The 15,053-nt window shown below is 40.2% G+C and overlaps 1 protein-coding gene across 2 annotated transcripts in view; it reads left to right on the forward strand.

Moving 5' to 3' along the window:
* The window catches only part of PARP8 (poly(ADP-ribose) polymerase family member 8), a 208,881-nt gene that overhangs the window by 121,944 nt on the left and 71,884 nt on the right, over nt 1-15,053 (forward strand). For both annotated transcript variants that reach the window (XM_090038052.1, XM_090038051.1), the window contains 3 exons: nt 243-320; nt 8,917-9,011; nt 13,948-14,008. In XM_090038052.1, the coding sequence (XP_089894178.1) occupies nt 243-320; nt 8,917-9,011; nt 13,948-14,008 (234 nt within the window). The remainder of the gene's footprint in view (nt 1-242; nt 321-8,916; nt 9,012-13,947; nt 14,009-15,053) is intronic.

Consider the following 15,053-nt stretch of genomic DNA (forward strand, 5'->3'; position numbering starts at 1 on the left):
ATTCTGCCTCCACCCAGAACTCCACAGGATAACATCTAGCAAAGATATGCAACTATTTTCCATACCCAATTAATGGGAATTTTGCTATTGACTTGGTGGTTGTCAAATCAAACCTATAATATCATTTCCAAAAATATTGTTTGAAATCTCTTTCAAAGAACTGTGTGAGGCATTTGTCTGAGAGAGAAAGAAAGAAAAAAAATCATTCTGCTATTATTTTCTGTTTGTTTTTTTAAAATAAGGAGTCAAGACACAATAGTACAGTTGAAGAAGATTCTGAAGGAGATAATGACTCTGAAGAGTTCTATTATGGTGGACAGGTAAGGGTGAACATTTCCAACAAGTTTAAAGCTAAGAATATTGCAGACTTCTGTGCTTCTTGCTATTTGGGATGTAGGATGTGATCTAAGACCATGTAATTTGCATTTTATATTGCTGTTCAAATCTGGACAGTGTAAAGAACAGGGCAACGAGCTGTAACTTGGAGGTGTTCAAAAACAGAATTTGTCTTACTGTTCCCAGAAAATAAAGTATTTGCTCTTTAAAACAGATCTTCTATTGACATAAATGGAAGCAAGAATGAGCCCTAATTTGTTTTCCGTTGCTATAAGGTAAAATCAACAACATTGCATTTCAATGGTAAAAATAGTTGTTGCACAATTATTATGACCTAGGAAATTATAAATTATCTTTTTGAGCTCCACAGCATAATTCACCTTGAAAAATGCTGATTATTTTTTTAAAAATTAATAGTAATGCTTAGTGTCTTTTCATCATGATCCCTCAGCAGAATTCATTATTATCACATCCCATTATGTAATCAAAATGAAAATGTTCTCTTCATACTTATTCCTTTTGAGACATCAGTGTGAGCATTTAAGCAGGCTACTTTATTTACTCAGCTTTTGGAATTTTGCCTTGCAAGTATTGTCTAAAAGAAATAGCTTGTCTTTTATGTTGGTAAAATCACTTGTTTATAACAAAATGGAAGTAAATCCCTATAGGTGCTCATGAAAGTAGTTACCTCAACAGCTCTGACACTGAATATGCAGAGGTCAAGCAGCACCAGTGGTACCTTCCCCTGCAATGTCCAGTCTGTAGTACACTGCTTGCAGATGAACAGGACACTCTCCAGCACTCTAGTTTTGCATAGTAGCTGGCACACTGATTTAGAGAACCAACAATGTACTCTGTGTTTTATACACATGTGTAAGCATAGGGTTACACAGAACTGTTCTGTGAGCAAAGTTATGGTTTAGTTTTGATGTCAGAAAATGGTTGGTTAGGGTACCAATAAATGTTAGCAATATGCATAGGGTTTAGAGGATGAGGACACCAGATCATTCTATAAGGTACAGAATAGCTGTTAAATGCTAATGTTTTTTCTTAGATTACTTTTTGAGCAAATAACTTTACATTATGTTACACTGTATATTTTTAATGTACCAAGAAGTGGTGGCAACATGGTTAATATGCCTTTCTACTAGTCCAGAAGCATGAGTTCAGGCTAGCTGTAACTGAGACCTGCTTACTGAGGTTTCAGAGTCAAAGGCAGGCAGACAGTGTGCTAGTCATATTGTTCCCCTGTGTGCCACTGGCTGTAAAAACTGTCAAGCAAAGAATATAAGAGAAAGACAGCAATAAAATTCAACAATCACTCGCAAAAATAAAACAATGAACCACCAAATATCATGAGTGAAAAAAGGAAAGACTGTAAGAGATTGTTAGAAATATCATTAATAGGAAGAAAAGAAATAGGTTTTGAGATAAGGTTTAAAACAGCGTGACCAGAAAGACAAAGTGAATTTAAAGAGTTCTGTCTCTGTGCACTCAATAAGAAAAGGCATGAAGAAGTAAAGCAATGGAAAAACTGAGAGGAATAAAGGGAGCATATAGGATGGCTGGTAATATGAGACGCCCCTTAAGAGTTTTAAATCTTTTAAATGAAAGTGGGTTAATTTTGAAGTAACTGCAGAGATGGAGAGGAAGACAGTGGAATGAAGGCAGATTAAATAGTTGAATAGATATCCATGGTACAGATAACAAGGTGCATAGTTTGAAACCAGTGATTTAAGTGCTTTAAGTGGGGTTTTGGAAGATAAACCTATATAGCATTTTGGAAGTAAAGGTATGACATTCTGAGTATTTGAACCAGAACTTTTTCATTATTAAAAGCAAGAAAAATGTAGATACATTTAGGCTATGATAAATGCCGTTTTAGCAAGATGGGAAATACAGATGGAAATAAAACCACCAGTCAGCGGTAGCCCTGACATTTTTATGTGGGAATAATGAGAAGTGAGAGGTGACAGTGGAAAATAGGAAAGGGTTTGGGAGGGATGGTGAAGGAGAGACACAATATTTTGTTACTAAGTGAAAATATTGTATTACCTTCCCAGTCCTATGTACATAATTCCTTCAAAGGATGTATTGGGTAAATATTTTATAGAAGTGAAGTAATTTTGTAACCTAAATCCTGTGGATTTTCACTGGGGTTTAGGCATGTAAACCACTTAATCTCTTGTTAAAAATGCTACCTAGTGTCTTTATGTAGACAAAAAAGTATGAATTGTGCTTCAGATTTAAGTCTGAGACTTTCTAGAAGCTTTGTAGATATGGCAGAGTTTTCATATCTTTTAGATTTACTGCTCCCTCTCTTGGAGATTCTTTGTTAGGTCTTCCTTTGAATTTCTGTATTTTTGCAAAAGCTAATTGCAGATCAGTAATTGTGTTCTTTCTTCTCCTAATACAGAGTACACTTGCAGATGCTCGTGTACAAAGCTGCCAGTCACTTCTTCATATTCATAAATGTGGCTGGGGCTCTATTACAAGGATGGAAACACCCTGTAGATGTGTGTCTAGTACAGTGTTCTTCCTTGCCAACATGCAGGGAACATAACATGATCTACCCTCTCCAGTCCTTAACTGCCCAGTGTTAGAAAATGCAGTTGTATTGAGCAGCCAAACATCCTGATTATTCTAGCTGGATTTTACTTAATATTGATACAAGAGCTTGACCCTGAATTACCAGCTTGGGGGTGGATAGGGGAGTTTACAGCAAAATAAAGTTCTGATTCACTTTTTCTTCTGCAGAAAGCAGGAGTCCATAATTATTAGTACATCCCTTCAGGATTTATGTTGGTTAAATGACCCTGGAGTGAAAGTGTGGTGTCACATTATTTTCTTCAAAAAAAGTTAGTCTTCTCATTTGAAATGGAAATTAAATCTGAAGTAAAGGTTTTTGAGGTATTCCAGAGTGACTCTCTGGGATAACTATTTCTGATTTAACTGTCTCTGAATTAGTGAACTCACAAAGTAGATTAAGCTCTTTCAGAATAAGAACTGGCTCTTCTGCAAGACATTATATTGGATACTTACCAGGAAGCTCTCCCTCCTCCCCATCTAACTCCAACCTACTCTTTTCTTGGGTGTGGAGGACACTTGATATCCCATGGTCCTTTGCTCTCCCTCCCTCCCTTCCTCCAAGGCTACTCTGGGGCAACCTGGAGCAGTTTGAGGCATGTTGCCATGCCATGCAGCATAATGCTCTCCTACCCCCCTACACCACCACCCCTGCACTCCTACTGGTTGGACTAGAGGTTTGCAAAGAGTGAAATCAGGAGGGTTCCCACCACAGAAGAATGCAGACCCCATCCCAGTGCAAGGAGGAGAATGTTCTCCTGGGGCTGGGACCCTCTCTGGGATGTCTGGCAACTGTTGCTTTTCAGCCCCTACCAAATGCCAATTGACACCCTGGCAGGAGAGAGAGCAGACAGTCAATTAATAGGTTCTCCTAAAAGTGACAATAGCACAGGGAGCAGCTTTGTGTAGCTCTCCCAAGCTGTTTTTCTACTGGTAAGAGTTTCAGAAATGAATTCCTGTCCATAGCCATTATCTTTTAAATTGACATCCATTCATAATCTGAATTACCATTCCCATATAGATAAGCCCTCAGGGTTACTTCAGAAGAGATCCTCGTTTCTTCTTGAGTCCTGAAACCCTTAGCTGATTCATTTTTTCGCTGACAGCTGTTTCTGTATGACACAGCAAAATGTCCACCACCCAGGAAAAGCAATTTTTCTCACTTCCCTGGAGTGGGACCTAGTTTCTTCAGTACAGGGGGCAAGATCAGAACTCCTTCTAGAACATCATCATCTATTTTTTTAAAATAACTCTGATTCCTTAGTTTATGTCCCTCACCTTCATAAATGTGGTAGTACCTCTGGGAACTCTGTGCTACTGTTACACAGCTGAATTGGTGCTCCATATTTTTTTATGAATTCTAAATGTAATCAAATTTATCCTTGGCTAATTTTCATTTGTAAAGGGGAATCAGATAACTACTATTTAATTACATTGAAAATGTCAAATTTGATAGAGACTACTGTTTCTTAGAAGTAGGGTCCTAGTGCATATAGAGTTATAAAAATATAGAAAAGTAGGGCTGGAAGGGACCTGCAGAGGCCATCAATGCAATCCCTACCGGAAGCAGGATCATCCCTATCTAAACCATCCTGTACAATCCATAATCTAAATTCTACATAAGATTACCATCAACCGTTACACAACACAAATATAATCTTCCACACGTGAAGCAGGGGAACCATGTCAGCCAATGTCCTGCTTCTATGAAATGTTGTCAATACACGCTCAAGAGACCTTGCGTAGAGGGCCACACACCCCACTACAAAGTAAGGCAATGCCCCTCACAATCTGTACCAATCTGATCATGGGGTAAAATTCCTTCCTGACCCCAAATATGGTGATGAGTCTGACTCCAAGCAGAGGTCAGACTCTGAGGGAGGCTTAAGAGCAAGGTGACACACATAGCAGAAACAGGGAATGAGGACAAACAGCAAAGCCCAGAAGCACAGGAAATATCCATGTTAGAACATAGGCATAGCTATACCTAGATCATCCCTGGCCTGTGGCTGCCTAGCCTCTTCTTGAACACCTCCAGTAATGGAGAGTCCACAGTTTCCTTAGGCAGTCTATTCTAACAATTAAAAAGTTTTCCCAGATATCCAATCTAAATTTACCTTGCTGCAACTTTAAAACATTGTTCCATGTCCTCCTCTCTGCCGCAAGAGAGAACAGGCACTTTCCCTCTTCTTTATAGTAGTTCTTCAGGTATTTAAAGACTGCTATCATGTATCTTCTTAAGCATCTTTTCCACAAACTAAACATGTCTAGCTCCTTCAGCCTCTCCTCGTATGACTTGCCTTCCAAGCCCTTGGCCATTTTATTGCCCACCTCTTTGCCCTCTCTGACTTCTACATTTTCTTTTAAAAATGTGGAGCCCAAAACTGCACCCAGTTCTCCAGATAAGGGTGAAACAATGCTAAGTAGAGCTACAGTATCATCTCTCTTGTCTTGTACCTAATGCTCCTGTTGATACATCCTAAAACTGCATGCACCTTTTGTGCAGCTGCATTATACTGCAGACTCATATTGAGTCTGTGATCTGCCAAGATTCCCAAGTCCTTTTTATAAAGCTGCTATCCAGTTGCGTGTCCCCCATTTTGTATTTGTTTTTGATTATTCTCCAGAGGTATAGCACCTTTAATTTGTCTATACTGAACTTCATCCTGTTAGTTCTAGATCAGCTTTCCAATCTGTCAAGACCCTTCTGAATTGTGCTCACATCCTCTGATGTGTTCACAAGCCTTCCCAGTTTCATGTCATCCACAAATTTGCTCAAGAAACTTTCTATTCCAGCATCCATATCATTTATAAACACATTGAACAACACCGGGCCCAAGATGGACTCCTTTGGGATGCTACTTGAAACCTTCTGCCATTCTTACATGGACCCATTAATAATTACCCTTTACTTATGACTATTTAGCAAGTTATCTATCTACCTTAGTGTAATTTTACTCAGCCCACATTTCTCCAGTTTATTTAGGCGAAGATTGTGCAGGACCTTGTCAAAAGCCTTGCTGAAGTTCAGAAACAGTATTCATGGCATTCCCTTCATCCACCCAAGTAGTTACTTTGTTAAAGAAAGAGATTGGGTTTATTTGACATGATTTGTGTTTCATAATTCCATGCTGGCTGCTTACACTTGGCCCTTCCTCTTCCAGATGCTTAAAAAAAAAGCCTTAGGATATCCTCCAGGAACTTCCCAGGTAATGAAGTGAGGCTGAGTGTTCCCCAGGTTCTCCTTCTTGCCTTTTTTTAAAGAGGGGCACTGCGTTGGCCCTTTTCCAGTCCTCTGGTACCTGGCCCATCTCTCATGTCCTTATGAAGGTCATTGCCAAGGGCTCTGAGATTTTCTCTGCCAGCTTCATAGATTCATAGATTTCATAGACATTCGGGCTGGAAGGGACCCTGAAGAGACCCAGGAAAGGGCAGCAAGGTGATAGCCCAAGCCCAGAGCAGACAGCTTGCCCCACCTCCACCCCTGCCCCACACACAGATCTGGGCAGCATGGGTCTCCCCTACCTCCCAGGAGTGTGCACAGAGGTGGGGAGCTGCCCCTCTCCCACCCCCAGATGAACCACCTGTGGTCCCTCCCACTCCCTGCTGGGGTCCTGTGGCCCGACATTGCAGCCCTGGGTCCCAAGCCCCATGCATTGCCCGGCTGGGCAGCAGCCCCTATCCCAGCCCTGCTCAACTTCCTCCCTCCTTTCCCCTCCCCACCCCCACTTATCTGCAGGAGCTGCTCTTCAAGCTGCCTGGCAGTCACGCATGTATGAATGCGTACCTGCACATGACGCCCTCTGCCTGACTGCTCTCCTCCCTCTCCCTTCCAGCCTCTTGCAAGCTGGAACTCTGTCAGCAAAATCTGCAGGTTTCTCCAGCAAAATGAGACATCTGCTGTTTCCTCTGGCAAAGGGAAAAATCTATCATTTTCCATATTTTTTCTTCAGAAATGCAAAACCTGGGTCCCTGCTGATCAGGTGGGCTATAATAAATCCCCACCATTATATCGATGCCATGTCTTTCACCTTTCATCTTCACCCAAATGCATTATGCTTTGCCATTTTCTTCCTCCTGAATCCAGGAACAAGTGCATGTGTTTTTGACATAAAAGGCAACACCACCACCTTTTTTCCCAACTCTGTACTTGCAAAACAAAGTGCGACCTTGGATGTTCACATTCCAGTCCTATAGCTGTCCCACTAGGTCTCAGTGATGCCAATCAGATTGTAGTTCTTTTCGCAGGCTGCAGTTTCCAGTTTATCTGGTTTATTATCCATACTTTCTACATTTGTATTTCTCCATGGGATGTATTTTGCATTTTCCCCTCCTCATTTCCTTTTTCTGCCACCCTGTAGCTTCCTGTAGGTCCTGTAGCTCTGTGGCCTTTTCCTAGAGTTAAGTTGCTTCTTTGAGTCCTTTCCCCTCTGGACTGCATGCTCCGTTGCTGAAGAGTTTTGGTCACCATCCCCTGTAAAACCAGTCCTCTAGCTGTTCATTATGGATCATTTTGGAGCATGCTCGTAAACCCAAGTCTAAGTGCGTTTAGCCAGAATGGAGGCTTTGGATGCATTTTTACAGCTACTGGAGCAAGGTTATATTTTTTTTTCTAATTTTTTTCTACATTTTGCCAAGGTCCCATTTGAGCCCCTATTTACTCACTTGTATCCAGCCTTTAACTACTAGGCTATGGGATAGGCAGAGCTGGGAACATCTTCCATGTTTAAACGTAGTGAATCTGGTATCAGATATTTTCTAGTTATTGCCCCCTTTGTCTCATGCATCTTATGCCTCCTTTGTCTCATTTTTATATGTAATGTGTTCAAGTTTTGTTTCTATGCTCCTGTTGCAATTCATACTAGGGACTTATGTGCCTCATAGCCTTAGAGAAACTAGATATATTAGATGGTCACAGACTACACCTAACACACCAGTGGCAATGTAAACATCCACAAAGTTGCTTCATTGTTCTCCTTCCCTATGAAGATGTCATAGATACCCAACCCTATTATACTTCTAAATGTTAATGTGATACTTTATAACATTTAGGCACCTAAATGACTCTATGCCTACATCTAAATCCATCCTGTGAACAGCCATAAAACCTCTGAGATGTCTATACTCCCTATAGGGAGTCTCTGTCTCTAGGCAGATAGACATGAGCTATTACACATGTTCATGTGTGATCCAGAACAACTAATAGACATCTAATTGTAACAGTGATCAGTTGCTGTAACAGTGCTGAGTTCCCATTCTAGAAAATACATCAGCTCTTCATATGTCTATGAATCTTAAACAAAGATAACTACTGTTTAACAACAACATTGTGTTGAGTATAAGAGTACCAAACCTTTTGCCCAGTATCCTCATGATTAAGATGCTTGTTCAGAAAATGGGAGATCTGGTTCAAGGCCCTTCCTCACTGTGAGAGCATTTCAGTCTACATCTAATTCTCAACAGAGCAGTGTAACTACTAGGCTATGGGGTAGACAGAGCTGGGAACATCTCCATGTCTCTGGGCCAGGGATTTTCAACTGGGTGTATGCGTACCCCTGGGAGTACTTGGGAAGACCTTAGGGGGTACTTCGCAATGGGTGCTGCTGCCATTTCCACCACCACTGCACCTCTGCCACTTCTGCCACCAGCACTTCCACCACTGACACTTTCAGCACTACTGACACTTTCGCCACCACTGGAACTCCCCTCCTGCTTGTTGACCGGCCACCGGGGGTACAGTATCCCAAAAAGGTTGAAAACCCCTGCTTGAGGCCACTGTATGGAAAAGAATGTGAGTCACAGGATCTGAAGGAGAGCAGGCAGGAGGAGCCTAACTGTAGTCCACGAAAGTGAGCACTGCCCTTGTTGAAAGCAGGGAATGTTGGATTCTGGCCTCTGCTCCGACTTGAGTAAAACAGTGATTGCATTTGACAAATTACAACTATTTTGCCATCGGTGAATGCAAAATTATTCAGTCATATTTTCTTTCTACAGGTTAGCTATGATGGAGAGCTTCACAAGCATCCACAACTGGAAGCTGATTTGACAGCTGTGAGAGAGATCTATGGACCTAGTGCAGTATCTCTCAGGTACATCATTTTACTGGGTCAAATTCTGACCAATTCTGTGTCTTGGAGAAAAGCAAAAATCAGCAACTATCAGTATGAACTTGGAGAGTAGAAACAAGTTTTCCAGCATCTTTAACATGTTGCAACCACAGGCACTGCTAGAGTAGCTGGGGCAGGTGCAGGGTGCCAGACAGCATTTATTTCTAATAGGATCTCACAGCACACTTTTGTCACTCTTGTGACACGTGAGCATGCCTCTACAAACCCTTTAGGAATCACTGGTTATACAAAGGGTCATGATTAAGAGACTACCTCTCACAGACTAAAGCAATGTGAATGAACGCTATGAGTTAACAGTAATAATGTAGTACTCTGCTTCGTATTGTTGCTGCACTTACTAGTTCAGCTGGGTACACTAGGAACAATACCTTCAAGCCCAGCTTTGCCAACAGTAAAGTCAAGACCAATGGACTTCATTGTAGGGCTGGACTGTTGTATTTTGTTTACAGTTATTGTTCAGTAGCAACTTACTGTATTTAAGGTGACCCTGAATTCAAGTCAACCCCCTAGTAATTAGATTCTATACATATAAAATATATTTGCTATAATTTTCCCCATCCGCAGTGTCAGGCCCTCCTTTCCCCCTCAGCCTCTGCTTTCCCCTGCCCCAGCCTCTGCTCACCCCCTCCCGCATAGCCTACGCTCTCCCTTCTCCTCCTTCCCCTTGCTCCATGCCAGCGCGCTCCATCCATGCTGCAGCCTAGACCCTGGGAATGGCCCCAGCCCAGCTCCCAGCTCCTGTGGATGCATAGCAGCCATGCAGGCTGTGTGCCACTGCCAGAGGCCAAGCTGGGGCTCTGCTCAGTGCACCAGGCTGCAGCATGGATGGATCCTGCCAGTGAGGAACAAGGGTAAGGGAGGCAGGGAGGGAGGGAGAGGAGCAGGTGGTGGACCAGGGGAAGCATGGGGGAGGGGAGATGGTAGGGTACAGAGGCAGCATAGGGGCAGGCAGGAGCTGTGGCTGCCGCTACATCCCTGAGATGGAGTCCAAGCCACAGAAACAGCATGCCCCCCTCCCACCCAGCACCCTCATACGTGATTCTAATATGAGGGGTTTTAAATGAGGAGGTAAAACTTGTCTTAGAATTGAATAAATATAGTAATTTAAAATATGTGTTTATTCTGTCATAGTCTGTTCTACAGTACATGAAGCATGCTAGAAGACATGACCTATTAGGAATGGTTGTAGGACCTGGGTTTGTTTAGTTTTGAAAATAAAATGCTTAGGTGGACATGATAATGGAAATGGCTGTCAGAAGGAGCACATTGATTAATTATTCTCCATGGCCAGCAGTGGAAAGACAAGAAGAAATAAGTTTAATTTCCGACAAAGAAGACTTAGGTTGGATATTAGGAAAAAACATGTCTAACGTTAAGGGGGTGGAACAGTAATACAGTCTACCTCAAGACGTTGCACAATCTCCTGCACGGGATGTTTATAAGAACAAAATAGACAAATCTGTCTTGGGGATAGCCTTACGTATCCTTGAACTTTCTTTAGGTTGGACCAAATGACTTCTCCCTAAATCCCTTTAACTCAGTGATTCTGTTTTTCCATAAGAAAATAAGTAAGAATACCAGGACTTTATGACAAGTGGACAGGATTTAGGCTACAGAAAAGGATAAAGAAAAGGTTGCAATTACCATACAATATCACTAAAAATACAAAAAAACACAACATAAAAAGCTTATATGTTCCTTGTAACTATTTCAATTAACCTTTCTAGGACAACATTTACTATTTTAGGCTAGGAAAAGAGATATTGTTTAAAACTAAATTGTACTAGTCTGCTAAACTATGTGAGAATTTAATGAGAGTACGTTTTAATGGCATAAATGTAATTCCTTCGACAGTATTTCTAAATGAAAAAATATCTTCATTATAATCCTTCTTAAGTAGAAATTCATTAGATTTAGAGGACAATGGGAATTAAAATTCGAGCAGGTTAACATGACATGGGAAACGAATGATATAATCAGTTAGGTGCCAGCATGATGACTGCTATTCTCTTGTGAAGCTATGTATACCTTGATAATATATTCCCACAGGCTCTTAAAATTACAACAGTAAATGTAACCTGTTACAAACTTTAATTTGCTTTAATTTATTGAGTAATCTGCTTCATTGTAAACTGTATGATCTCCTAAGGCTCAATTGATTAGGCATTGGCATCAGTGGCTGCTTCTGGCACGTGGAAAACTTTCATGCCTCCTGTGTTGGGAATACTTATAAAGCCTTAGTTACCACAAAATACAACATTCAGCATTTGGGTTTATCCTCTTCTGGGGCACTACTTCCCTGGCACCACCAAGTCCAGTTAATGATGATATTGCTGCACCCACTGAATGAGCATAGTTCTAAGAGGATAGACTCTTCCTCTTCCCTTTCTGTCTGTAACTGTCCATTAGCCATAGAAATTTAAGGATGAAAAAGGGTTATGTAGGTGATATTCATAAACACTACACCATTCTTCATTGAATTCGCATTAAAGATAGGCAAACACTTGTATCTTATTAATGTCCTCATGAACCAGACTCCTTCATTGGATGATTTCAGGATGAAATGGATAAACATTTGACAGGGATATGTTAGGAATAGTCCATCCTGCCTTTCTGCATGGGGTTGGAGTAGGTGAGCCTTGATGTCTCTTCTAACCAAATGATTCTGTGACTGTACCTCAGTCTGTTTGCATGCTTATTGAATGAGTTTCACAGCTCTTCAGGTTAGTAAAATTCACAGAAGGTTTCCTACCACATTGGTGTTATGGTAGCCACAATAGGCTATGGCAGTGATTCCTAGCTACTGCTGCTCTGAGAAGTTAGAGCATGAGTAGTTTTTACATTCCTAAAATCCTTTCTCAATTGGTTGCAGCTTTAGTAAGCATTACTTTCCTTCAGTTGTACATTTTCCTTTTTGTTTGCTAATCTTTTTCATGTTCTTTGGTTCTGCTTTACTTTTAGGCATGATTCTTCAACACTCACTCATTTAAGTAAAACTGGCATGCCCACTGAATTTCTGCTTGCATGAATAAACCTTACTCAGGATTGTAGAGTTTGGGCATTGGTTCTAGGAATTCAGCCAAAAAAAATGGAGAGCTTTGTACAGGTTGCAGTTCAGTGCATGTTAGTGACTTTAGCCACGTGATGCATAGAATATTGCTATATCTTGAATTTAAACCCTTATTCAACACTTAAGCCTAGAAAGTTAGTAGGGTCTCGTGTAGATTCTGATCCTACCTTTAAAAAACTCTTTGAAAGGTCAGGGCTTTTCTCAATACAGACTTGAACTTAAGTGCTATGAAGTGGATACTTGCGCTAAGACTGGTCCTTTTCATTGGCTTGCCAGGCCAATTGGCTGATGTAGTTAGACAGAATAGCAACAAAATATTTTCATATTTTAAAATGAATGTATCGCATTTAGTTCTCACCTGGTTGCCAGAATGTGTGTCAGGGGACACACAAAGGCTAGGAGATTTTTCTTATGTCCAGTTAGGGATAAATAAGCAATGAAAAGGGAAGAAGTAGGGACAAAGAATTCTGCCTCATTAATGTGACAAGGAACTGTGGATAGTTATAGACTGAAGAGAAAACTTTTGATATCACAGATATTTCTGCTCTTGATATTTACGTGCTTAAGTAATTTAGATGTAAAGGGAACATAAGAAAAGTATACTGTCGAGTGCAGCGGTTCTGAACTTTTTTCAGTCGACATACCCCTTGGTCTCAGAATGAGACTTCACGTACCCCCTTTCAATGGGAAATTAATTTTTTAGGCCCTTCAACCTGTGTCAGACAATTTATGAAATATATCTCACGTACCCCTGATGAGGCTTCGTGTACCCCCTGGGGGTACATGTACCCCCCAGTCCAGAACTGCTGGTCTAGTGTATGTGAAAAGGAGCATTCCAGCTGTTTTTCAAGAGTCTTTAGCAATACCAAGGGAAGAAGCCAAAATGAAGAAGAAAAGGAGTCTTGGAGGTTCACTTATTCTGCAGCAGTTTCTCCAAAATAACAGATATTCATAAAGCTTTTCTTTGACTAACATCAAATCCCTGTTCTTGACATTAAGACCACATAGGAATGCTGTCTTCTGATATTTTCAAAGATGTATAAGTACATTAGGTACCTTTATCCATTAAAAAGCTCTACAAACTCTTAGCGTTGTTTTGTCTCTTTAGAGATTGGGTTCTTTTTTATTACAGCAAATAAAACCCCCAGCTATAATCCATAATCCTTTTTGGGTATTAAATTAACAATTTGCATCTCACCTATTCTGTCTAAAACTGTTACAGCTGAAGTTTTTCAATCAGACAACATTTTAGGTATGCTTGAATATATTAGGCACTTCATTTGAGGTAGGTAAGAAATTATCCTGTGGGTCATGACAAAATGTTAACAAACCATGGAAAAATAAAAATGGGAAAATACTGTAAAAATTGTCTATAACTACCCCTCTCTCAATTCTCTATTTAGACCTGTGAAAGTTAAGGTAAGCAACTGAATTTATTCAAAATCCTTAAGTCAAAAGCAGTTTGATGTTGCCATGAACAGCTCAATACACAACCTATATTGTCTTGGGTTTTCATTTTTTTTCTGGTTCATGATGAAGTGTACATGATATGTGGAATAGTAATGGAAGCAGAAAATTGATAGACATTAGTATGAAAGCATTGGTCTGCTCGGGCAAAATATGTTGGAGCAACTGACCTACCTTGCTGTCCAGCAAAAGGTGACCCACTGTGGAAATGTCCTAACTCAGTATAAAATATCCATTTTATACTGGTTGTATAGCATTTTATAACTATCTTCCTTAATAAGCGCTCTCCTATTATAAATGCTCTTATACTGAAGAGTATCTTAGATTGTTCTACTGTAATACATTTTTTTTTCCTTTCAGGGAATATGGAGCCATTGATGATGTAGATATTGATCTGCATATTGATGTTAGCTTTCTTGATGTAAGTAATCTAATCCTATAATTATATAATGAACATTAATACCCATTTAATTCTGTCACATATCAGATTCTGTAGTCACCCACTGAGATTCCCCTTTTTGGACGCTTGATCTTCACAAATTCTTGTCACGTTATTGATTGTTCTTCAGTTCCCAGTAGAGACATTCTATTTTCCAATAGGAAACTCATTACTAAGATATTTTGTTTCTTTTCTACATTCATATTTTTATATTTACTTTTGAATGTGCCTTGCAAATGGCAAAAGTTTTAACTGATGCAAATGCAGTGCATTGCTTTTTTGCTGCAACAGGGTCTTCCCTATATTGAGCCATACAGTATGTTCCTGGAAGGAAAAAGGCCATGAATGAGGATCACCTAGATTCACTTTCAACAAGTGTTGTCTTCCAAGGAGAGATTTGAATGACAAAGGAATCAGAGAACAGTACCGCTTAGCTTCCCTTTCTCCCTGGAGGCATCATTTCTTTAGCTTCTTGCTTCCACACCATACTTCTGTAATAAGCTCCTTTAGGGTGGAACAGCATTACCTTCTGCACAGATGTATCATTTTCCCATGTAAACATTGCATATAGGATGATGCAATGGTTGGCTTTGCCCTGGAGCCAGATGAAGACTTAACATGTAGTGTGAACGGATATAGCAGTTATACTGGTGTTAAATTATATCAGCATAAGATGTTCTGAAATTACTGTTAATGACATAATTATATTTTACAGCTGTTAAATCACATCATCTTAAGATATTCTGAAATTAATATCTGCCAGAAAAAGGGAAACTAAAATGTTTCATTCAGGAATGGGAGTGGACACATGTAACAGTTTAGCTGGAAGAATGTATCTGTTCTTCCAAGTTCTTCCCTTTAGAAGGTTTAACAATCTGTCCACAGCCTCTGCTGTGAATGAATTACTAAAGGACCTTGTTAGGCCTTATACTGTAAGCTGATCAAATGTTAATTGGCTTAGTGTTATTCAGCTTAGTGGAGCAGTCATACGGTAAAGTGAAAAACCTGCTTTGACAGGTCTTCACCT

The sequence above is a fragment of the Crocodylus siamensis genome, chromosome 3 (assembly GCF_052110815.1).
Source record: "Crocodylus siamensis isolate JL-2025a chromosome 3, ASM5211081v1, whole genome shotgun sequence".
In the NCBI taxonomy this organism is placed as follows: domain Eukaryota; kingdom Metazoa; phylum Chordata; order Crocodylia; family Crocodylidae; genus Crocodylus; species Crocodylus siamensis.